This window comes from Rhinopithecus roxellana, chromosome 15 (genome assembly GCF_007565055.1).
Source record: "Rhinopithecus roxellana isolate Shanxi Qingling chromosome 15, ASM756505v1, whole genome shotgun sequence".
NCBI classification, from domain to species: Eukaryota; Metazoa; Chordata; class Mammalia; order Primates; family Cercopithecidae; genus Rhinopithecus; species Rhinopithecus roxellana.
In genome coordinates, this window is record NC_044563.1 from 59,659,929 (window position 1) to 59,684,611 (window position 24,683).

Here is a 24,683-nt window from a genome sequence, read left to right on the forward strand (position 1 = left end):
TTGCTCCCATGGCCTGATTTCTGGCCTCTCGCCCTCTGCCCCCGTGCACCCACAGGCTGTTGCAGGACCTGTTCCCCAAAGCAGCAGAGCTGTACGAGCGCGTGGCCTCCAACCGTGAGCACTGGACCAAGGTGTCCCACAAGTTCACCATCCGCGGCCTCCCAAGTAACAACTCGCTGGACTTCCTGGATGAGGAGTACGAGGTGCCTGATCTGGATGGCACTGGGGCCCCCATCAATGGCTGCTGCAGCCTTGATGCTGAGTGATCCCCTCCAGGGACACTTCCCTGCCCAGGCCACCTCCCACAGCCCTCCACTGGTCTGAGCAGATGCACTGGGAACAGAGCCAGGAGTCCTGTGTCCTAGACCAGGACTTCCTGTGTGACCCTGGACAAGTACTACCTTCCTGGGCCTCAGCTTTCTCGTCTGTATAATGGAAGCAAGACTTCCAGCCTCACGGAGACTTTGTAATTTGTCCTCTGAGAGCACAGGGGTGACCAATGAGCAGTGGGCCCTGCTCTGCGCCTCTGACCACACCTTGGCAAGTCTTTCCCAAGCCATTCTTTGTCTGAGCAGCTTGATGGTTTCTCCTTGCCCCATTCCTGCCCCACCAGATCTTTGCTCCTTTCCCTTGGAGGACTCCCATCCCTTGGGGTCTCCAGGATCCTCATGGAAGGGGAAGGTGAGACATCTGAGTGAGCAGAGTGTGGCGTCTTGGAAACAGTCCTTAGTTCTGTGGGAGGACTAGAAACACCGCAGGGCGAAGGCCCCCTGAGGACCACCACTATAGTGACAGTGGGATTGGGACCTGGGGGATACAGGGGCCCCAGGAGGAAGCTGCCGAGGGGCAGCTCAGTGCTCTGCAGAGAAGGGGCTCGGGAAGAAGCAGGATGGGCTTGATGGGCAGGAGGGATCCCCGCACTGGGAGACAGGCCCAGGTATGAATGAGCCAGCCATGCTTCCTCCTGCCTGTGTGACGCTGGGCGAGTCTCTCCCCATGTCTGGGCCAAACAGGAGGGTAAGACAATCCATGCTCTAAGATCCATTTTAGATCAATGTCTAAAATAGCTCTATCGCTCTGTGGAGTCCCAGCAGAGGCTGTGGAATGTTTCTACCACCCTAGGGCCCAGAGAGCCCAACCCTGAGTCCCTCAGAGGCCCCCTGAGTGTACCCCTTGGCCTGAGCCCCTTCCCCATTCCTGCAGCTAGGGAGAGACCTGGCCTCAGCCCTGGCAGGGCTCTCTCTCCAAGGCCATATCCACCTGTGCCCTAGGGCTTGGGAGACCCCATAGGGCCAGGACTCTTGGGTTAGCCTGGCCACTGGCTTCTCTCTTTTTCTCCGTTTCATTCTGTGTGCGTTGCGGGGTGGGGGAGGGGGTCCACCTGCCTTACCTTTCTGAGTTGCCTTTAGAGAGATGCGTTTTTCTAGGACTCTGTGCAACTGTCGTATATGGTCCCGTGGGCTGACCGCTTTGTACTTGAGAATAAATCTATTTCTTTCTACCAGTTCTCCCCTATGGGGCTGTTTTCTGACTTTGTGCTTGGGGTGGGTGGAGCGGGGTAATAGAACTGGGAGAGGCAAACTCCCTTTGGAACTCCATGACTTCCAGAGTCCCCCACTCTTGGTGCCTAGCCCCTCTTCTGGGGAAGTCATAGACCTGTTGGGGTACTGCTTGGGCCAGCCCTGTGTCAGTTCATGGAGGTTAAGGGGTGGGTGGCAGATGAGAAGGTCTGGCCATGCAGCAGTGATGGGACATGTTGGCTGGCAGAGATTGTGGAGTAGAGGGAAAACTGAGAGGTTGAGGCAAGCAGGCAGGTTGCCTGGAGGAGGTAGCCTGGAGCTCATCCTAGACCCTCCCAGTGCTGGCCTGCCCTGGTCATGAGTGCCCATACGGTGAGGGCCTGGGCCTCTGAACTCTGTTTCTAGCTGCAGTGATGCCTGGCTGTGTCTCAGGAAGTCCCACATCCCAGTTTCTCTGAGTCCTGCCGAAGGGGCACCCCTGAGTCAGACTCCACACCAGATCCAGCCCCGGTTGTGTCTGAGGAGTTAGTCCCCTGCTTTCCTCTGCGTGAGAGTGTTTGCTTCTGCCCAGTCCAAGATGGGCACACTCCAGGTTGGGGCCACGAAGAGGCTCTGCCTGGTACAGTCTCCAGGCCCTGTCCCCGACTTGCCTACCCCCCTCTGAGCTCCTCTTCCTGTTCATCTCTTCCTTGTCAGTAAAGGTTGATGTGTTAAGAGGGTGGGCACTGGGGTCTCCTTTCTTGGTGGGAGCAGGAAGGAGATGGACAGGGCCATCCTGTGACCATCAGCCATTGCCAGCCTTGCCTTTGGGACCACAGAGCCCATCTGCTTCCTCTGCAGCTCCCCCTGCCCCACTAGCCTGTCTGGGTTTGGAATCTGCCCCTCTGGCTGTATGGTCTCCAGGTTTCCAGCTTCCCTTAGTGTTATGGGGCTCCAAGCTCCTCCCCTTCTCAGCTCCTGCTGTGGGCTCCCCAAGTCTGTCTCTGTCCTCTCACAGCACAAGACCCAGGCTTGGCCCAGTGGGTCCCCAGGTGGGGGTGGGAGTGTCAGTTTGTGACCCACAGCCGAGAAGAGATGGCTATTCTAATGGTGCCTGGCTGACCTCAGGGTCACTGTGGGCTGATGTAGCGGCTCTTATGCCTGACCCCTGACCCTGAGTGTGTGCGCATGTTCCTCTTCCACAACCCTTCGGGCAAAGGGGACCTTGACCCTGCATCTGCTGTCTGTCCCCAGCCCAGCCCTCCTTTGAGGCCCATGCTGTGACACATCCCTGCTTTTCACCAAATGGAGGGAACAACCACAGATATTTCCTTATCATGCAGGACCCTGTGCTAGGGCCAAGAGCTAACTTTGTCTTTGTCCTGGTCTGGAAAGTCTCACAGTTTGATTGGACAGATAGATCTAAACTCAGATGCAGGCCATGACAACGCTGTGGGGTGCCTGGCCATGGGGCTCCAGGCAGGATCATAACCCTGAGAACAACAATGAAGTTTGAAAGATGAGCAGATGTTGTTTTCCTACAGGCAAAAGGGGACAGGCACACCTGGTAGAAGAAGACACTTTTGCAAAGGCCCTGAGAAGGGAAGGGACTGGCAGGTGGAGGAGCTGAGGAATGGAGGAGGAGGCAAGGCCAGATCCTAAAGGGCCTTAAATGCCAGGTTGTGGAGTTTGACTTTATTCTGTGGGCAGTGGAGAATCAGAGAAAGGTTTTCAGTAAGAGAGTGACTCAGAAGTGCATTGTAGAAAGATCCCCCTGGAGAGCAGGGAAGTGACTGCAAGGGGAGACAGTGGATAGGGATTATTCTATGGGCGATGTGCTGTGTCCCGGGCTGGGTGAGGAGAGGAATTCAAGAGATGCTGGGTTGGCAGAACATGGTGACCAATGGGTCGGGGGATGCAGAGGGAGGACTTAGAGGGGCCCTGGGAGGTGGGATCTATGCCACTCCATGAAGAGCTATGGGGACTCTGCTCAGCATCACCCTTACCCACAACTGGTGTTGGGTGGAGCCTCTGGCAGGGGTGAGCTCCCTGCCAAGGTGAGCAAAACAGCTGTCTGAGGACGCCCGGGGAGGAGAGGGGGGAGGAAGGGAGGGAGGACAGATGGGAGGAGGCTCTGCACGGAGCCTGAGGGCAGCCCTCACCAGGTTACAGAACACAAGGCTTGACGCCATCGGCTTCCTGTAGCTGTTCTGCCCTCCCATCTTAACGGTTTCATTTTGCATTTTATTTAAACCTCACAATGATTCTAGCAGATACTATTAGTCTATTCGGCAGCCAAGTTGCCTAAGATTTGGAGAGGTTAAGTAATGCACCAAGGTTAGGATGTGAGCCCTACCTGTCTGATTCTCCTCCAAGGGCTGTCTGATTCATTTCTCCTCCTCTGGGATAGAGGAGGGAGACTCAGAAGGATGGGGTCTCCATCTTCAGTCTTTGCAAGACTATTGTAGGGCATTGGGGTGGTGAGCACAAAGTGGGTTGAGGCCCCAGAGAAATTGCTGAGAGCTGGGATCAACTGTGTGTGTGCCTGTGTGTGTCTGTGTGTGTGTGAGTTGGAGTAGGGGACAGGGAGAAAGGAGTGGGGTGGTGGTGGCTTGTAGTGCAGCTCATGGCCACCAGGTGGTGTCCAGCTCTCGCTGTCCTCACCTCCCCAGAGGTCAGGGAAGGGTATGGGGGCGCAGGGCCGGGGGCGGTTGGCAATCTCACTCCTGTCCATTCACCTACAGGTTGAATATCCCTTATCCAAAATGCTTGGGGCCAGAAGTATCTCAGATTTAAGATTTTTTTGGATTTTGGAATATTTGCATATACATAATGAGATATCTTGGGAATGAGACCCCAGGCTAAACAGGAAATTCATTTATGTTTTATATACACACAGCCTGAAGCAGTTTTATACAATATTTTAAATAATGTTATGCATGAAACAAAGTTTGTGCACATTGAAGCAAGTGTGGAATTTTCCACTTGTGGCATTATGTTGGTGCTAAAAAGTGTTTTAGATTTTGGATTTCAGAACTTTGTATTAGGAATTGAGAACTGAGCTCCAATTTTTTGTCTTACCCAAATTCCTACCTAAGAGGTCTAGGGAGTCATGCCCTACAAACCATACATTCTCATCAGATGGGTTTTACTCGACCCTATACATCGTGATTTACTTTTCAATCCAACTCTGGCATAACATTATGAAATGAGGTAAAAAATATTTAACCCCAAAATATATTTCCTTGCCAGAACTTGAAATTACCCTGCAAAGTCTCCTGTGGGAAAAATCCACATTCTATAGAGATTCTCCTTCCCCCTTTGTTTTCCTTCCTTTCTTTCCAGATCCAGGAGATAATCAACTAAGTAAGAGCCAGGCACCCTTTTAAGTCTGACAAGAAACAATTTACAACTTGCTCTGTCTGCAGTCTGCTATCTGAGAGCTTCCTCTGCGCAATAAAACTTGGTCTCCATAATCCTTTATCTTTAAGCTGAACATTCCTTTCTATCGATCCCAGGTCTTTAGACAAACTCAAACAATTGTAAACCAGAAAATGTTTAAATTTACCTATAGCCTGGAACCCCCTCGCTTTGAGTTGTTCCGCCTTTCTGAACCAAATCAATGTATTTCTTAAATGTATTTGACTGACGTCTCATACCTTCCTAAAATATATAAAACCAAGCTGTACCCCGACCACCTTGGGCACATGTTCTCAGGAACTCCTGAGGGCTGTGTCACAGGCCACGGTCACTCATATTTGGCTCAAAATAAATCTCTTAAAATATTTTACAGGCTGGGCACTCATGCCTGTAATCCCAGCACTTTGGGAGGCCAAGGTGGGTGAATCACATGAGGTCAGGAGTTCAAGACCATCCTGATCAAGATGATGAAAAACCCATCTCTACTAAAAAAAATACAAAAATTAGTCAGGCGTGGTGGCAGGCACCTGTAATCCCAGCTACTCGGGAGGCCAAGGCAGGGAGAATTGCTTGAACCCGGGAGGCGGAGCTTGCAGTGAGCCAAGATTGTGCCACTATACTCCAGCCTGGGTGAGAGAGTGAGACTCCATCTCAAAAAAAAAAAAAAAAAAAAAAAAAAAAAAATTTTTTTTTACAGAGTTTGACTTTCCATCAACAGAATGCTAAACCTGTATGACCCTCTCACACTCACAAACACAGAGGCATTCTCACACTGACACATGCGCACACACACTCACATGCTCATTCTTTGACACACAGGCACGTTTACCTGCAGACTCCATACAGCCCATACCTTATACAGTACACACCCATACGGACTCCACAGGGAACATGGAAACTGTTTCTTGGAGGCCTCCTGCCCATGTAGCTGTTCTCTGAACAGAACTGAGGCCCATCAGTTCTACCTTAGTGAGATCCCTGGAGGTGGTGCCTGCCTGATGAGCGGTCTCCCTCTGTAGCACGGTCCCTGGGAAGGCAGAGCCAGAGTTGCATGTGAACAGGGATAGGGAGAAATGATGCTTCCCTCACCCCTTCACTGTGCAGGAAATAACTACTAGAGAGCATCGCAAGGCTTGGTGCTGTGCTGGTGAGGGAGGGCGGTCATGGCAGGCAGTGAACCCAGGTCATGAAGGGGGCTTCCTGGAGGAGGGTGAGGTGTAGGCAGGTCTTGGAGTTTGGATGAGGAGGACGGGAAAGGACTTGAGGACATTGCAGATAGAGCAGGAAAGCAGGCTGGGAGGTAAGGAGGTACAGGAAGCTGTGCTTCTCGGGGCTCAGTCTCCTTGAGACAGGGGTGGGACTGAGGGAGTGGGTTGGTTGGGGGTGTGCTGAGGGAAGATGGTGAGTAGATGCTATTTTCATAACCTTGGTTGCAGTCTCTTGGGAGGGTGCCAGGTCCAGGGAGGTGAAGGAGTTGAAGGTCTGCTCTGAGCAGGAGCTAAGCCCCCACATCTAGTCTTAGTTCTTCTGTTCATAAACTGGGATGATGAACCCCGCTGGAGGTGGTGAGGGTCCGGGGCAGAGCAGAGCAGCCATTGTGCTCAAGACAGGCTCCGGACTGCACCTGGGGAGAGAAGGGAGAATCAGGGTTGGGGTGGGAATGAAGGAAGGGGCATGGGAAATCGGGGGAGGAGGCAGCATGGGTGGTGTGGGAGGATGAAGGATGTCAGGGTAGGCCTCTTACCTGACTGAGGTTTGCACTCCTGGGTTCCCTGTCCTGAAACACAAAGGAAGAGCTGTCCCCACACAGCGAATCCCTGCTCTTCAGCACTCTTTGCAATTCCTCTGGGCTTTCCTTTCTATCCTGGCAGGATGAGCATTGGGATTCCTCCGTGGTCTTAGTTTTCCTGTCCATTAACTGGGAGGATGAGCCCACTGGAGGCCTTCAGGATGCAGAAGGTGTTCTGAGAGGGAGGCTGCCCTGCATCTGGGCAGCTGTGTGGGAATGAAGTCTGATAGACAGCACAGCCAGATTGTTCTCTGAGGGAATACCAAGATGAGTCCGTACAGGAAACAAAGCACAACATCAAGTTTGGAGACTGGTGGGTCAGATGTGAGAATGGGAGGTGTGGCAACATCCTGCCAAGATGGCTGCCACTCTCAATCCCTAAATCACCCCTGGGAGAACTACAGACCTGATTGGGATGCACAGGATTCTAGGAAATGACAATGGTGTTATAGCCCAAAGAGTTCTTCTTGCCTCCTGCCCAGAAAGGACAATGCACTGAGAACAGCAGGTGCTGCAGCAAAGAAAGAGTTAATAATTGCAGGGCCAGCCAAGTGGAAGGACAGGAGATGTTTCTCAAATCTGCCTTCCTGAGAATTTGGAGGCTAGGGTTTGTTAAGGATAGTTTAGCAGGCAGGGGACTAGGAAATGGGGAATGCTGATTGGTTGAGTTGAAGAAGAAATCACAGGGGGTTGAAGCTGTCTTCTTGCACTAAGTCAGTTCCTGGGTGGGGGTCACAGGACTGGTTGAGTCAGTTTCTCGATGTAGGCTACGGGTCTGGGTGGTAACATCTGGTTGCTCAGAATGCAAGGTCTGAAAAATATCTCAAATACCAGTCTTAGGTTTTATAACAGTGGTGTTATCTATAGGAGCAATTGGGGAGGTTACAAATCTTGTGACCTTTGGCTTCATAACTTCTAAGCCATAATCCTAAACTTATGGACAATTTGTTAGTTTTATAAAGTTTTATAAAGGCAGTTTTGGTCCCCTCACAAAAAGGGGGTTAGTTTCAGGAAGAGGCTATTATCATTTGTTGTTGTTGTTTTTTGATACAGAGTCTTGCTCTGTCGCCCAGGCTGGAGTGCAGTGGTGCGATCTCGGCTCACTGCAAGCTCCGCCTCCTGGGTTCACGCCATTCTCCTGCCTCAGCCTCCAAAGTAGCTGGGACTACAGGTGCCCGCCACCATGCCCGTTAGTAGAGATAGGATTTAACCGTGTTAGCCAGGATGGTCTCAATCTTCTGACCTCGTGATCTGCCCCCCACCTCGGCCTCCCAAAGTGCTGGGATTACAGGTGTGAGCCACTGCGCCCAGCCTCTTTTTTTTTATTTTGGAGACAGAGTCTTGCTCTGTCGCCCAGGCTCTGGCGTGCAGTGGCGTGATCTTGGCTCACTGCAAGCTCTACCTCCCGGATTCATGCCAGTCTCCCCTCAGCCTCCCAAGTAGCTGGGACTACAGGCGCCTGGCACCACAGCCAGCTAATTTTTTTGTGTTTTTAGTAGAGACGGGGTTTCACCGTGTGTTAGCCAGGATGGTCTCGATCTCCTGACCTCATGATCCATCCTCCTCGGCTTCCCAAAGTGCTGGGATTATAGGCGTGAGCCACCATGCCTGGCCTCATTTTTGTTTTAAGATTAAACTATAAACTAAATTCCTCGCATACTTAGCTTTGCCAATGCCCAGGAATGAGCAGACGATGTACTTGTGAGGTTAGAAGGAAGATGCAGTCAGCTGTGACAGATTTCTCTCACTGTCATTCTCAGTTTCTCACTTAATTTTTCCACAGCAGCCTGGGGTGTGCTGGGAGCAGGGAGAGATAAAAGCAAGAACTGGGTTGGAAAGGAGTGCTTGCCTTACCCCCTGCTGCCTTGGACAGTCACTGCCTCCCATTTCACCTGTGCACAAACTCCTGATGTGAGTTGATTCAGTGAGGAGGGGCAGCCAGGTCCCCGTGGGCATCACCCTAACACTTTCTCTCCCCAGTCCCTAGGACGGGTGGCTCACAATCCAGGGAGATGCCTAGGGCTGCTTCTCTTCTAGACATTCTAGTCAAAGGAGGCTCCAGCAGAAGGGAGTGTCCAGCTGTGACTGTGGAGTGCCTGGGCCTCGCATCTGGTCCTTGGTTTGGTCAGGACCCAGCACAGATTAGGATGCTGCCTTCAGATCATCCCTGGCACATATTATCAGTTTGAGTCACAATGCCCTGAGGGAAACATTGGCCCACAGGTCAAAAGAATATAACTAAAAGAAAGAAAATAGGCCGGGCGCGGTGGCTCACGCCTGTAATCCCAGCACTTTGGGAGGCAGAGGTGGGCGGGTCATGAGGTCAGGAGATCGAGACCATCGTGGCTAACATGGTGAAACCCTGTCTCTACTAAAAATACAAAATATATATATATATATATATATATATATTAGCCGGGTGTGGTGGTGGGTGCCTATAGTCCCAGCTACTCAGGAGGCTGAGGCGGGAGAATGGCATGAACCCGGGAGGCGGAGCTTGCAGTGAGCCGAGATTGTGCCACTGCACTCCAGCCTAGGCGACAGAGTGAGACTCCGTCTAAAAAAAAAAAAAAACCAAACAACACACACAAATCAGGCAGACTTTAACAGATGGGCCCAGAATTTAAATTAAATGTTTTAAATTTCCCTAAAGAGATAAGGGAAGATATTAGCAACATGAAGGAAGAACAAGAAATCATTAAAAGAGAACTATTTAAGACCAGCCTGGGCAACATAGCAAGACCCTGTCTCTCCAAAAGATACCCAAATTAGCTGGCTGTGGTAGTATACACCTGTAGTCCCAGCTCCTCGGGAGGTTGAGGTGGGAGGATTGCTTGAACCCAGGAGGTCAAGGCTGCAGTGAGCTATGATTGTGCCACTGCATGCCAGCCTGGGCAACAGAACAAGATCCTATCTCAAAACAAAACAAAACAAAAACAAAAAGCCAAACAAAAAAGAACCAAGTAGAAGTATCAGGGATGAAAAGATTGTGGTTGGAACAAAGAAGGGAACAGATGAGAAGAGCAGGGAGGATTCAGCTGAAGAGAGAAATAGTGAACTTTGAGGATCAGCTGGACAAACTCTTGACAAAGGCGGTTGGAAATGATTCAAGAAATGGAAGGTGTAAGAGAAAAAATGTAAGAGATGTGGAGGATAGAAGTAGAAATGCCAACATCCAGGCAATAGACATCCCAGAAGAAAGGATAAACAAATTGGAGGAAATATTTGTAGAAAGAGTGGACATAAACGTACTATATTAAAAAACTGAAAGACCTAAAATTTAAAGGGATCTGAGAGTGTCAGTCATGGGAGATAAGGACAAACTTCCAACCAGATGCATTATTTCGTAAATTTAACACTACCAATGCAAAGAGAAAATGCCAAAAACTTCCAGAGAGAAAATGCAGGTCACCTAAAAAGGAGAGTGAACCAGGTTATCACCAGAGTTCCTAACAGGATTCACTGCTGGTTGGAATGGATAATGATGGGACAGTCAAAGACTGTATATACACATCCCCTACGTACAACAGAGAATATACAATTTTCTGCACATACAGAGTATTTGAAAAATTGACCATCTGTTACAGGGATCTGCAACCCCCAGGCCATGGACAGCAGTGAATACTGTTAGGAACCAGGCCATACAGCAGGAGGTGAGTGGCAGGTGAGCAAGTGAAGCTTCCTCTGTATTTACAGCCTCTCCCCATTGCTCACATTATCGCCTGAGCTCTGTCTCCTGTCGGATCAGCAGTGGCATTAGATTCTCATAGGAAAGCAAACCCTATTGTGAACTGGGCATGTGAGGGATCTAAGTTGCACATTCCTTATGAGAAGCTAATGCCTGATGATCTGTCACTGTCTCCTATCACCCCTAGATGGAACTGTCCAGTTGCAGGAAAACAAGCTCAGGGCTCCCACTGATTCTACATTCTGGTGAGTTGTATAATTATTTCACTATATATTAAATGTAATAATAATAGAAATAAAGTGCACAATAAATGTAATGCACTTGAATCATCCTGAAACCATCCCCAACTCCTGGTCCATGGAAAAATTGTCTTCCACAAAACCAATTCCTGGTGCCAAAATGGTTCGGGACCACTGATCTATGAGACCCCACAGAAGCCTAAAGACTCCAAAGGATCAACATGACATAGTGTTTTCTTACCATAATATAATAAACATAGATATTAATAGACATTAATAATAAAAGAATGGTTAAAATGTCCATATATCTGGAAGTGATGTAGTATGTTATTAAACTACTCTTGGGTTAAAAAGAAAACTATAAAGAAAATGATGAAATACTTAGAACTAGATCATAAAAACAAATCTCTGCTACATATAGTATCAACATTTATGGAATAGCCAAAACAGTACCTGGTGAAATACGTATCTTTAAATTCATTTATTGGGAAACAGAACACTAAAAATGAACTAAGCATTCAACTTAAGAGGCTGGACAAAAGACAGCAAAAGAGCAAAAAGAGGAAAATTAAAATGGGGCAGAAATAAATAACCCAGAGAACATCAACAGCAACAATTAGAGATTCCCCAAATCAAAAGCTGATTCTTTTAAAAGATTAGTAAGATTGACCTCTGATAAGACTGATCATAAAAAAAGAAAGATGTAGACATACTAAGTATAGAACAAAAGACAGACAATATTTACAGATGCCAGAGGGGTTAAAAACATAATAAAAGAGTATCATTAAAAATTATAATTTAAAAACTTGGATGAAATGAATACATTTCTAGAAAAATATAAAATTCACAGGATATAGAATTTGAGTAGGTCAATGTATATTAAAGGAATGAAATGGCAGTTAAATACCGCCTCTCAAAAAAACTCATTTTCCAGATAGCTTTATAGATAAGTTCACTAAACTTTAAAAGTATGGTAAGTGTCTGGTTTATATAAGTTATTACAGAAAACAAAGCAAAGCTCTCCAGTTCATTTTATGACATTAACATGTTCTTGATTTTCAAACCAGATAACGCAAAAGAAGATAATATAAGGTTAGTTCCGTTTCATGTAGGAGTTTAGATGCAAAAATCCTATATGTAAAATGTTAGTTAACCAGATACAAATGAATATTTTAAAATGCATCATAATCAGATAGAAATTTTTTTTCCAAGGGATGCAAGGATGGTTTCACCTCAGAAAACCTATTCATATAATTTGCAATATTAATAGACTTATGGAGAAAACCATAGGATTATTTCAATTGATATAGAAAAGAGTATTTGATAAAATTGATACCTATTTGTGATTTAAAATAATTTAATGAACTGGGATTATGTGGGAAATTAACTTGGAAGAGGTAATATTCCAGAACTCTCCAGTTAAGATTTTAGTAATGGAGGAATTTTGATGTATTTCCTCTGTGAACAGAAATAAGACAGGGATGCCCATTATCACCAATCCTGTTGCACCTAGTACTAGAGGTCCTGGCCAATGCTTTAATGAAAGGAAAAGAAATAGGTGTAAATTTTGGAAGGAATCTATTAGAGTGTCATTTTTCACAGATGATACAATTGTCTATCTAGAAGCAAATAGAATCAATAGACAAACCATTAGAACTAATAGGAGAGTTTATCAATATTTCTGGAAATAAGATGAAAATTAATGCCATTTCTCTACAACAACCAGAACCAATTGGAAAATATAACTCAAAAATAGTATGCCACTCACAAAAGCAATAAAAATGATAAAGCATCTTAGAAATTTATCTGTCTAAGAATTAAAATGCTATCTTTGGGACAAAATCTAGACATCTGATAAGAAAAAAGGAGATTATGGCCGGGCGCGGTGGCTCAAGCCTGTAATCCCAGCACTTTGGGAGGCCGAGACGGCCGGATCACGAGGTCAGGAGATCGAGACCATCCTGGCTAACATGGTGAAACCCCGTCTCTACTAAAAAATACAAAAAACTAGCCGGGCGAGGTGGCGGGCGCCTGTAGTCCCAGCTACTCGGGAGGCTGAGGCAGGAGAATGGCATAAACCTGGGAGGTGAAGCTTGCAGTGAGCTGAGATCTGGCCACTGCACTCCAGCCCGGGTGACAGAGCAAGACTCCATCTCAAAAAAAAAAAAAAAAAGAAAAAAAGAAAAAAAAAAGAAAAAAGGAGATTATTTGAATAATGGAGAAGGATTCTATGCTCCGGATGAAATGACTTGATATTATTACAAGTTAATTCTCCTAAAAGTAATTTAGATATTGAATACAATCCCTATACAAATTCCTACTGGTTTCTTGAGCAACACAATAAACTCCTATTAAATATATATGAAAAAATAAAAATCTGTGAATAGCAAGATAAATGTGAAAAGTGAAAGTAAGGAAGAATGTGATTTTTGAGTGATATTATAATTAAAAAAAATAGAAACAAGGTCTCACTATGTTGTCTAGGCTGATCTCAAACACCTGGGCTCAAGTAGTCTTCCCACCTCAGCCTCCCAAAGTATTGGGATTACATGTGTGAGCCACTGTACCCAGCCAAAAGTGATATTGTAATCCATCACAAGAGTAGGAAAAAAACGTGATTTTGGTGCCAGACAGACGAAAGGGTTAATGGAACAGAGTAGAGAGCTCAGAGGGGAGCATATGTACAACAAGGAATTTTACAATACTACCCAATAAAAATGGGACTCCCACTACTAGGAGAAAGGATGGATTGTTGGGAAAACTCACTCGTAATATGCAGAAATAGAAGACTGGATCCCTGCTTACCATCACATACACAGGTGGATGCCAGGCAGATTATAGACTAAACATGAAAGGTAGGAGTGCCAGGTCAACAGAAGAAAACACAGAACATCTTTGTGTGCATGGAGGACAAATCATAAGAAAAACCATTTGTGAATTCAATTCCATTGAAATTGTGGATTTCTGTTCAGTGACATATGTCAAGGGTAAAGTTAATAGAGAGCTGCTAGAAGGAGAGATGATATTTGCAATGTTCAAAATTGGCAAGAGGCTAATATCTGGAATAGATGAGAAATCCCCGCAAGTCAGCAAGAAGAGGACAGCAACCCCAATAGGAAAAGCCCAGAATACGCTATTTATGGAAGAGATGCTCAAACTCGTTGATTATCAGAGAAGCAGAGATGAAAACAAGAAGATCTTTTACACCTGTTAGAGCGGCAGAAATCAAAGAGCCAAATGATGTCGATTGTTGGGAGGGATCCGGGAAATGGACACTTTCACACAGGGCCATGGGAATGTAGACTGATGCTGTGCTTCTGGACAGCAACATGGCAGTACTCAAAGTGTCCAGATTCCCTAGACCAGCAGTGCCGCTCCTGGGTATATAGCCCAGGGAAATCTTCCCACAGGATCAAAGGGCACAGGAATGAGGATGCCGACGGAATGTACAGCATGTTGATGGGCAAAAGGGGGTGTATGCACACCACAGGGTATTACTAGCAGGTAGAAATAATGCATAGACATACCTATAGCAGCATGAATCCTAAAAACATACAGCTGAGTGAAGAAAGGGAGAAAGAGAATGAGATCTATCATACACTACAATTTACCTAAACTAAAATACAGGGATTCAGAATTACAGCATTCATTTTATAAGAACTCCCATCGGCAAAATACTACACATTAAGTACATAATTTCTTTTGAGGAGAAGAGAAGAATGGCAGGGGAGAAGGTGGATGAAAAGGAACTCGTAAAAAAACCTTGAGCAGGACCCTGGATGGACCAATGATGGTTCCACGCTGTGAACTCAGGAGTAGAATTATCTCAGCCCTCTGCACCTGAGGTCTGGGGAACAACTATCATAGGAACAAGAAGCACACCTGCCCCCAGTCAGCCTCCTCTGAGTTCCTTAATTGTTCTTGTTTGAGAATGCATCTGTCTCCGGACGCAGAACCTTTCAGAGAGTGTCTGATTCCTGGCTCATAGAAAGCCTTTCTAAATGCTTGCTTAGTGAATGAAGGAGTATGTGAATGGATGAATGGGCAGATGAATAACAGTTAAAGGAGAAACGAGCTAATGATTGAATTAGTAAGTGAATTGGTGAATGAATGGATGGGCCATTGAATGAATAAGTGCCAGAATGACTGAGTGAATGAATCAAGACATTGAAGAGTGACTGGATTGGGTGAGTCAATGCATTGATGAGTGAATAGATGGGTGAGTGCATGGAGAATGAATGAAGGAGCCGGGCTGCTTGCGCAGACCTTGGGGAGAACGCACCTGACAGGCAGGCACAGTTGAGGCTGGCAGCCACAAAACCTCTCAGCAGACTGCCCCCACAGCAGTCTCTCTGCACTGCAGCAGTGGCAGGGCTCAGGTCAGGTAGAAATGCAGGGCCTCGAAGGGGAAGTGCCTCATGTAGAGCTCCCGGGAGCCTCTGCCTGTCCACAAGGCCTGGCTCAGCTCTCAGTTCAGGGTGTTGGACAAGTTGATGTTGGCCAGGACTGGGCTTGTAAGCTGGGGTGAGGCAGGGTGGATGGGATGGAATGTTGTGTGGTTGGGAGGGGAAGAGCAGAGAGGGGGATAGGTCTGGTGAGTTTCCCAGCATGAGTGTTTCCAGGCCTCCCACAGCCGACATAGGCATCAATGCAGGTGTCCTGAGCCAAGGTCAGGATGGTGAAGCCTCAAGTGTGGGCAGGAGGGAGGGAGGGGCCTCAGCCTGGGCTGAGTCTGGATATCAGCTATGCCTATTTTTGGTGCTTTCCTGTGTTTATTTCATTTACTACTGGCAATCTCCTCATACAGATGTGGAAAAGGAAGCTTGAAGAGCCTAGGGCCACCCAGCTAGGAAGTGGTGGAGCCTGGATTGAAACTCCAAAGTGTAGAGCTCCTAGGAACCACCACCTGTGCATCCCCAAACTCCAAAGTCCATCTTTGGCCTGAAGCCTAAACCCAGTTGCTACCCTGTAACAACTCCTGAGGCCAGATGGAGAGGGCAGCCCTCAGTTTGGGAGGGCATGTTGAGGTGAAGGTACCTGCAGCATCTGCAGCCAGGGGCTTTCTCATCTCTCAGTAGTGGCTGAAGAAAAGAACAATCTCTTAAATGGAAGGCTCTCCCAAAGACGGGCAGGAATTATTGTCCCCTTCGTAGGCAAGGGAAACTGGGGCCCACAAGCTCAACTAGTGAAACCTCTTTCAGAACAAACAGAGCTTAAAGAGCATCTTCAGGGTCAGATGAGGAAACTGAGACCTAGAAGGAGTAGGAACTTCTAAGATCACTCAAAGATCAGAGGGAGAGCTGGTGCAGAGGGCTGAGCTAATCCTACTCCTGAGTTCACAGCGTGGCACCATCATTGGTCTATCCAAGCTCCTGCTTATTGCTAACTGATGGATTCCTTTTCATCCCTCTCCTCCCCTGCCATTCTTCTCTTCTCCTCAAACAAAATTATGTACTTAAGCCAGGCGTGGTGACTCACGCCTATAATCCCAGCACTTTGGGAGGCCAAGGCGGGCAAATCACGAGGTCAGGAGATCGAGACCATCCTGGCTAACATGGTGAAACCCCATTTCTACTAAAAATACAAAAAAATTAGCCGGGCATGGTGGTGGGCACCTGTAGTCCCAGCTACTCGGGAGGCTGAGGCAGGAGAATGGCGTGAACCTGGGAGGCGGGGCTTGCAGTGAGCTGAGATCACGCCACTGCACTCCAGCCTGGATGACAGAGCAAGACTCCATCTCAAAAAAAAAAAAAAAAAAAAAGAAAGAAAGAAAAAGAAATTATGTACTTAATGTCTAACCTTTTGCTGTTGGAAGTTCTTATAAAATGAAGGCTGTACCAGCTCTTGTTTCCTGGCCCAGGTTCTCTGCCCTGTCACAGGAATGCCAGTTTCTGGTCCAGCCTCAGGCCCCACGCTGGGATCACCTTACAGACCAGCCCCTGGTTTATCTCCCATGAATCACTGTGCCCCTGTACCCACCTGGTGCAGGTTGGAGCAGCCAATCATCTTTTTTCTTCCCACCTGCCTCTGAACCATTTCTCTGGCTCTCAGTTTAGACCACCTGGGCAGTGTGTGCCTGTTAGGGGCACGTAGATTCTCTTCCCAGATAGACTGGGAGCCCCTTAAGGGCAGGAGCCGATCTGCCTCAGCTCCGGTTTCCCACATCCCTACTCAGAGTATGGGACAGAGTATGTGGTCCAAACAGTTGTATTCATTGACTGAAAGTGGCCGAGTCAGGATTCAAATGCACCCAGTCATCCAAACTCAGCTGAAGACTGAAGGAGGCCCTGTGAAAATCTTCCAATTCTCTCTCCAGTTCTCTCTCTAGGCAACTTTGGCTCTGTGGCACCCTGCCCTGTGGATTCCAGCTTACAAGCCCTCCTCAGATCCTAACTCCATCGCCTCAACTCAGGGAGACTTCTGGGGTTCCCCTGAGCTCCCTCTCCCAGCCTGTGGTGTGGAAACTCTCTCCAGGCAGTAAGTGGAGTACTGTGGGGCTCACCACATCCGTTTCCTATTTCTTAGGAGTCACAGTCATTGCCTGACGTGCAATGCCTTGAAAGCCTTCATTTAATGGATTTTGCCCCTTTTTTGTTTATGATTGTAGACAGGAGGGTAAATTCAGTATTTATTAGCCTATTTTGGATGGGAGTGCATGTCTATTTCATTAATTTGTATTGCTGTAGAGTGCTCCATGTTTGAATGTGAATAGACATTTGGATATGAAGCTTCTGGCTCTTAGGAACAATGTTTCTAGGAAACTCTTGTATATGTATATATGTTTTGAATATACTATTGTATGAATATATTATAATTTATTTCTTCATTTCTATTGTTTTTTGTTTGTTTGTTTGTTTGTTTTTTGAGACGGAGTCTCGCTCTGTTGCCCGGGCTGGAGTGCAGTGTTGAGATCTCAGCTCACTGCAAGCTCCGCCTCCCGGGTTCACGCCATTCTCCTGCCTCAGCCTCCCGAGTAGCTGGGACTACAGGTGCCCACCACCATGCCCAGCTAATTTTTTTGTATTTTTAGTAGAGACGGGGTTTCACCATGTTAGCCAGGATGGTTTCGATCTCCTGACCTTGTGATCCGCCCGCCTTGCCTCCCAAAGTGCTGGGATTACAGGCGTGAGCCACCACGCCCGGCCCCTGGACTTCTATTGTTTCTGATGAAAAGTCAGCCATCAGTCTTATTATTGCTCCTTTGAAAGTAATACATGTTTTTCTCAGGCTGCTTTAAACAGTTTATCTTTATTTTTGGTTTGCAGAAGTTTTATGACAATGTACTTAGATGTGGTTTTCTTTGTATTTGTCCTGTTTGAGATTCATAGTATGTCTTTTTTTGTGTGTGGTTTGCAAGTAGTATTTCTTGAATCTGTGATGATTTTCCCTTTCCTCAATCTAACTTCATCAAGTATAGATAAGAGCGTTTCCCATAATTCCCAAATCATGGTAAGAAAATTCTACAAAATTCTACTAAAATCCTGGGATAACAGGAAAGAAATCATAATGCAGAGATAGGGAAAATATTTTAAGTTAGCCACTATATTCTTGTCCTTAGAATTTAAAGTTAACATACTTCCTTGGAAGAGAAGGGTCCCTGGTAGAACCTCTTTCTCTAGCTTCTAATCTATCACCAAGAATGTGTCCCTACCTGGAGTCAGGGCATTCCACCTTCTTATCTGATGCCTGGTGAGGTGGAAAACTAGTTTCCCTCTGTCTCTATAGTTTAGGATATGCCTCTCAGTCAACTCTTACATTTTAATTCAGAACAAATTAGCATCTCATTGCTTAGACCTCCTTCATATCAGAATAAGATTTTGAATTTACCTTTAGACCTCCTTCATATCAGAATAAGATTTTGGATTTACTACTGAGTAGTCAAAATGTCTCTTAAAATATTTGTGCCAAATAATTGATCAACTTGTTACCAAAGGTAAATTCTGTTTCTAGTTCTATATCATATATATATAAGAAAAAAGGATATAAAAGGAAAAAATCCCAGAAGCTTTAACATAGACATTATCCTTCCTCCAACTTCACTTTTAGCCAGTAATATTGGGATACAATCACAATTGAATATTGATATTGATCACTCAAATATTTCTGTGGCTGTGGTGGGTCAAGGCCACATTACAATAGGCTTGATGATGCAGAGAGAGGGGGGCACAGAAGTTGACACTGGCAAAACAAGAAATCCACTTCATGCCAGCAGTGCTGATGCGGACCCTCCCCTCAGCCCAGCAGAACAAAGGGTTGCCAGTGGGCAGCATGGGCTCCCCTGCCCTGGTGGATTTGTTGCTCTGCTTTGACCGTTTGGCTCCAAGTGCACCTGTATGAGGAGGCAGGGTGACATCAGGCAGCTACCTTCATACTTGTATCTCTACCTCTACCAGCTTATTTGCTCTCTCAGCAGTGAACCAAAGTGGAAGCAGCCTTGAACCCTGGTCTGAATCACCATTCTGACCAATCTTTGTATCCAAGCAAACTCTCCGTGATCTGGCCCAACTCACTGGTGCATATATTTTTCCCAAATAGCAGATACAATTACTTACTTGCCCAATCACTTCTAGACAGACTTCCTGTTGTAGAAGCTGGAAAACTATAAAGGCATTTCCTAGGATCCTCTATAGCTTGGGTTTCATGTGTGACCTGAGTTCCATCACGAAAGTTCTCCAGTCAGATATGGAAGTGGATTGATGACTGCATGCAGTTGGATAGGCATTGATGACTGCATGCAGGTGGATAGAATCATCTGGAAAGGAGCTGTGACAGAGGTGTCTGGGTATTTCAGGGCTGTCCATGGGGGAGTTTCTAATATCCAGAACCTCACATAGGTGCCAAGTTACAGGTAGTGTTGTTTCCACTAAAAATTCCTGTGACATAGTTGGGCGTTTTGCCTAGCTGCATTGTCTCTGGCCCTGTTGTCTTTGGCTGTGCAGCACTAAGCCTAGTTATCTTCTCCTTCCGCTTAAACCTATATGCCGTACACAGCTAAGAATGCTGACTGGTGCAGCTTTCTTGAAGTACTGATCCCACTGGTTGTAATTGCCTGTCTTCTCTAATACAGCCTGAGTTCCTTGAGGGGAGAGGCTAAATCTAGTTCATTTTTATGTCCTTAGAACCCAACACAGAACCTGAGACTGAGTATGGACTCAACAAAAATTCACTGAAAGCTTAAATGACATGTGACTCATTTATTATTAAAAATCCAATCTGAGCGATTTCATCTACTCAGGAGCCCTGGGCTGGCCTGCAGTGCTTCAGTACTATCTCAGTGGTGATCATGGCCATGCAAGTCACCTCATTCAACAGAAGAAAACAGTCTGCCCAGCAAAACCATGCCTGCATGACAAACAGCCAGGCCTCCCATCAACGGAAATCATGTTCACGACGGAATCCTGCTTGCATGATCGGCTGAACATGGATCAAAACAAACTGGCTTCCAGGACACTGGCAGGTTCCAGGATGCAAAATGACATTCACTATGAGTGGGGCATATAAAAGTAGGTCAGAGAAAAAGAACCAGATTTATACTACGTTGCCATCAAATAAATTCTAAAATATCACCAATGGAAAGTAAAATATATTCAGACACAGAAGAGCAGAAGAGACTTGGGTTCAAAACAGGCAACTGTAGCACTCCAGGTTAGTAGCTGTTGTGGGTTGAACTATGTCCTCCAGTCTCTAGATCTATGCGAGTCCTAACCTCCACTATCTATGAGTGTGAAATAGGGTGTTTTTTTGAAGGTGTGATCAAGTTAAGATGGATCATATTGGATTGTCGTGGGCTGTAATCCAGCATCTGGTGTAAGAAGACTTGTGAGAAGAGGGAAATAACACAGATACACACAGGAAGAAGGCCATGCGAAGATGGAGGCAGAGACCATCTTCTGTATGGTGTGAGACCATACATTTCTGTTATTTGAAGTCACCCAGTTTGTGATAGTTCCAGCAGTCCTAGGAAACCAACACAGTGAGTGGATCAGGAAGAGACCCCTCAGGTCACAGGACACAGATGGATGGGAGAGAGGAGGAGACTTAGCTGATGACCATAATTTTCCAGCTTGGCATCTTGGGTCCAGCTGGCCGGATAGCCCAATCCCCGAAGACCATCTGGGATGTACACACAAGACCCTGGCCCCCTTGACTCAAGGGGGTGCAACTGCTCGGTGCCATCTATGATTTATGCTCCAGACCCTCCCTCCCCAATCAGGCCATGGCTGCAGCCACCTTAGACCACATCTTTCTGCAGCTCTTTCACATTTCCTGGCCTGCTTGCCTCATTCCCTGACAGGTTGTTTCTACAAGCACTCCCATCCATCAGCCATGTGGTCATCTATCCCTCACAGAATGCTAATTACACACCTCCCCAGCCCCAGCCCTGCGCTCACTGCCTGGCGATAGGGGAGACAGAATTAAGGCAGGGGTCTTGCCCTGAGGGAGCTCACAATAACCTGAGTGAAATGTGAATGGATTAATTCAACATGTGTTTATTGAAAACACGTTATGCGCTGTCCCTGACCAGGGATTGGAAGGGCTGCAGAGGTAAACAAAACCAGACAGCAAGCCCACAGACTAGCCAAGAAACAGACACTAATCAAATAAAACCAAAGCAAAAATAAAACTGCAACTGGGCCATTAAGGAAAAGTAGGTGATGCCACAAGAGTCTATGTGAGGGCATTTGACCTAATGATGGTGGTCAGGGGTCACAGTAGAGGGAGAGACGTCTGAGTTAACACCTGAGGTATAAGAGGCAAAGAGGGGAAGAAATCGTTTATGCAAAGATCTGGAGGCAGGATGAAGCCCAACAAGAAGGAAGAATTTAAAGAAGCTTTACTAATTTATTATAAAGGATACAACTCAGGAGTAGCCGAGTGGCAGAAATGCACAGGGCAAGGTATGTAGGAAGGGGAATGGAGCTTCCATGGTTGGGGTGGCTATAGAGTATAAAGGAGAGAGGATTGCTGGTAAGATGAGGCAAGGGAGACAGGCAGAGGCCAGGCTGCGTTAAGGAGTTTGGGCTTTATCCCAAAAGGAGTGAACATTACGGGTTTTAAGTAGGCAGGTGAACTGGTCAGAACCTGGTGTCTGCAGCACAGAGAAGACTCTGGAAATAGGTTCACTGTGATGGGAGGACCAGGCAGGAAGCTCCTGCAACAGCCCAGGTGAGAACATAATCATCCCTTGGCCTGAAGTCATGGAGGAGAGAGAGAAATGCACAGATTTGAGAGATGCTCTTGGTCATGGGCTGGATATGATGTGTGGAACAGAAAGAGAGGGTCTGGTGACTCTGTTTTCTGGTTTGTGCGACTGCATAGATGTCGGTGCCATTTGCTAGGAGAAGAAGCCATGAAAGAGGACCAGATCTGGGGGAGAAAATCCTGAGTTCACACGAAAGATCTTTATAAACCATAATAGTTGCAGAAATGTCAGCTGTTACCATGTACTCATTTTTAAAATATTTAATGAATGCTTGCTATCTGTACCAGGTGCTGGAGATTAATGGGAAAGAAGTTAACGTTGGATGCACAACTGTGGGAAGAGTGTAGAGAGATTAAGAGGGCACCATGGTTGATGCTCTGGGCTGGTGAACACATCGAGGTGCTGGGAGGGTGAAACACTTGGAGAGCGCATGGAAACTCCACCCCCTTCCTACGTATGATACATTTCTTCCACTTGGCTATTTCTGAGTTGTATCCTTTATAATAAATTGGAGAAGAAAGAAGTTACATTTATTGACCCCTCAGGAAACACATATTACAACTGGCTGTTTTGCATTACCGAACCTCTCAAATGTAGACCTGGATTATGGTTACTGAGATGGCCTGTTTTTTTTTCTTTTTCTTTTTCTTTTTTTTTTTTGAGACAGGGTCTCGCTCTGTTGCCCAGGCTGGAGTGCAGTGGCGCGATCTCAGCTCACTGCAACCTCTGCCTCCCGAGTTCACACCATTCTCCTGCCTCAGCCTCCAGAGTAGCTGGGACTACAGGCGCCCGCCACCACACCCGGTTAATTTTTTGTATTTTTTAGTAGAGACGGGGTGTCACTGTGTTAGCCAGGATGGTCTCAATCTCCTGACCTCGTGATCTGCCAGCCTCGGCCTCCCAAAGTGCTGGGATTACAGGCGTGAGCCACCACACTCGGCCGCCAAGGCCTATTTTGATGAACTTCAGTGTAATTACCCAGAATATTGGCTCTTTTTAATTTTTTAATTTATTTTTATTTATTTATTTTATTTTATTTTTTTGGTGAGATGGGAGTCTTGCTCCATCACCCAGGCTGGAGTGCCGTGGTGTGATCTCAGCTCACTGCAACTTTTGCTTCCTGAGTTCAAGTAATTCTCCTGCCTCAGTCTTCTGAGTAGCTGAGACTACAGGCATGCGACACCATGCCTGGCATTTGTTTTGTTTTTGTATTTTTTGTAGAGACGAGGTTTTACTATGATGGCCAGGCTGGTCTTGAACTCCTGGCCTCAAGTGAGCCGCCTGCCTCGGCCTCCCAAAATGCTGGGATTACAGGCATGGAGCCACTGCGCCCAGTCTGGAGATTACATTTGTAAGAAAGGGGACATTGGATGAGAGATGTACACAATCAAAGGAGGCAAACTCGTCACGGTGGCAGCTAAAGAGACGATGGAATCACTCAGTTTGTGGTACTGAGTGATGGCAGCTACTTTGATGAGGTAAGCAATTTTTTTTTTTTTTTTTTTTGAGACAGGGTCTCACTCTATTGCCCAGACTGGAGTGCAGTGGCATGATCTTGGGCCACTGCAATCTCCACCTTCCAGGCTCAAGCAATTCTTCACCGCAGCCTCCCGAGTAGCTGGGACGACAGATGCATGCCACCACGCCCAGCTAGTTGTTTTGTATTTTTTGTGGAGATGGGGTTTCATCTCGTTGCCCAGGCTGGTCTGGAACTCCTGGGCTCACATGATCTGTCCACCTTGGGCTCTCAAACCGTTGGGATTACAGGTGTGAGCCACCGTGCCCAGAGAGGTCAGCATTAACATTAAAGGCAGCAGAACTGGTAATCAAAGAATGGCAAATATTTAAAGTGTCAGCTACAGACTTGTTCCATCTCTCAGAAGATGACCTCATGGAAGCTCTGAGTACCCAAATGTCAAAGCTCTGCTGGAAGAGAAAGGGAAGCAAATCTTGATTAAATATGGATGTGAATATAAATACTGCAGATGCCAGAAGTGAGTCTAAAGATTTTGAAGAGGGGACCATCTGAATGGAGGGGTCAGTAGACCTCCTGAAAACAAGTTTTGCCTGAATCCTGGCTGGCTATGAGTCAATGCAGCAGAAACTGAAGCAAAGATTAACCAAAGCTGAGAAATATCTGACCCCACTTGTTGACACAGAATGTTCAGATATTGAAGGACCTGGAATGGAAAGTGGGCCCACCATCCCTACATGGGAGCGAAAAGCTGGTCATTAACAAGGACACATCTCATGATCCTTTTGGTCATGTGACTAAAGACAATTGTAATTTGGAGGAAGAAAACTCAACTGGGGAATTTTTCCTTAAGGAACCTGCTTAGGCTCAGGGCACAAGGCCCACATCCTCACATTCAAGGTACTATGATTAAAGAATCATCGTATCTTGGGAAGTTTTACAATTGACAATGTTCAAAGACATACACCGATTGATTTATTAGTATCTGTATCTTTTTTCACATAACGTTCTTTTTATGTAATAGTCTTTATAAAAGTAAACAAGCGACCTGGCACGGTGGCTCACGCCTGTAATCCAAGCACTTTGGGAGGCTGAGGCAGGCGGATCATGAGGTCAGGAGATCAAGACCATCCTGGCTAACACGGTGAAACCCCATCTCTACTAAAAAAAAAAAAAAAAAAAAAAAAATTCAAAAAATTAGCCGGGCGTGGTCGCGGGCACCTACAGTCCCAGCTACTCAGGAGGCTGAGGCAGGAGAATGGTGTGAACCTGGGAGGCGGAGCTTGCAGTGAGCCGGGATTGCCCCACTGCATTCCAGCCTGGGCAACAGAGCGAGACTCTGTCTCAAAAAAAAAAAAAAAAAAAAAAAAA

The 24,683-nt window shown here is 46.5% G+C and overlaps 1 protein-coding gene across 4 annotated transcripts in view; it reads left to right on the plus strand.

The window, feature by feature from the left end:
• PDE2A (phosphodiesterase 2A) overlaps nt 1–1,505 on the plus strand; it is a 100,987-nt gene extending 99,482 nt beyond the window's left edge. For 2 of the 4 annotated variants that reach the window (XM_010366884.2, XM_010366885.2), the window contains one exon: nt 56–1,505. In XM_010366884.2, the coding sequence (XP_010365186.2) occupies nt 56–266 (211 nt within the window). In that variant the 3' untranslated portion in view covers nt 267–1,505. The remainder of the gene's footprint in view (nt 1–55) is intronic. The other 2 variants (XM_030917464.1, XM_030917465.1) reach the window with 2 other exon arrangements.
• Nucleotides 1,506–24,683: the final 23,178 nt, after the last annotated feature.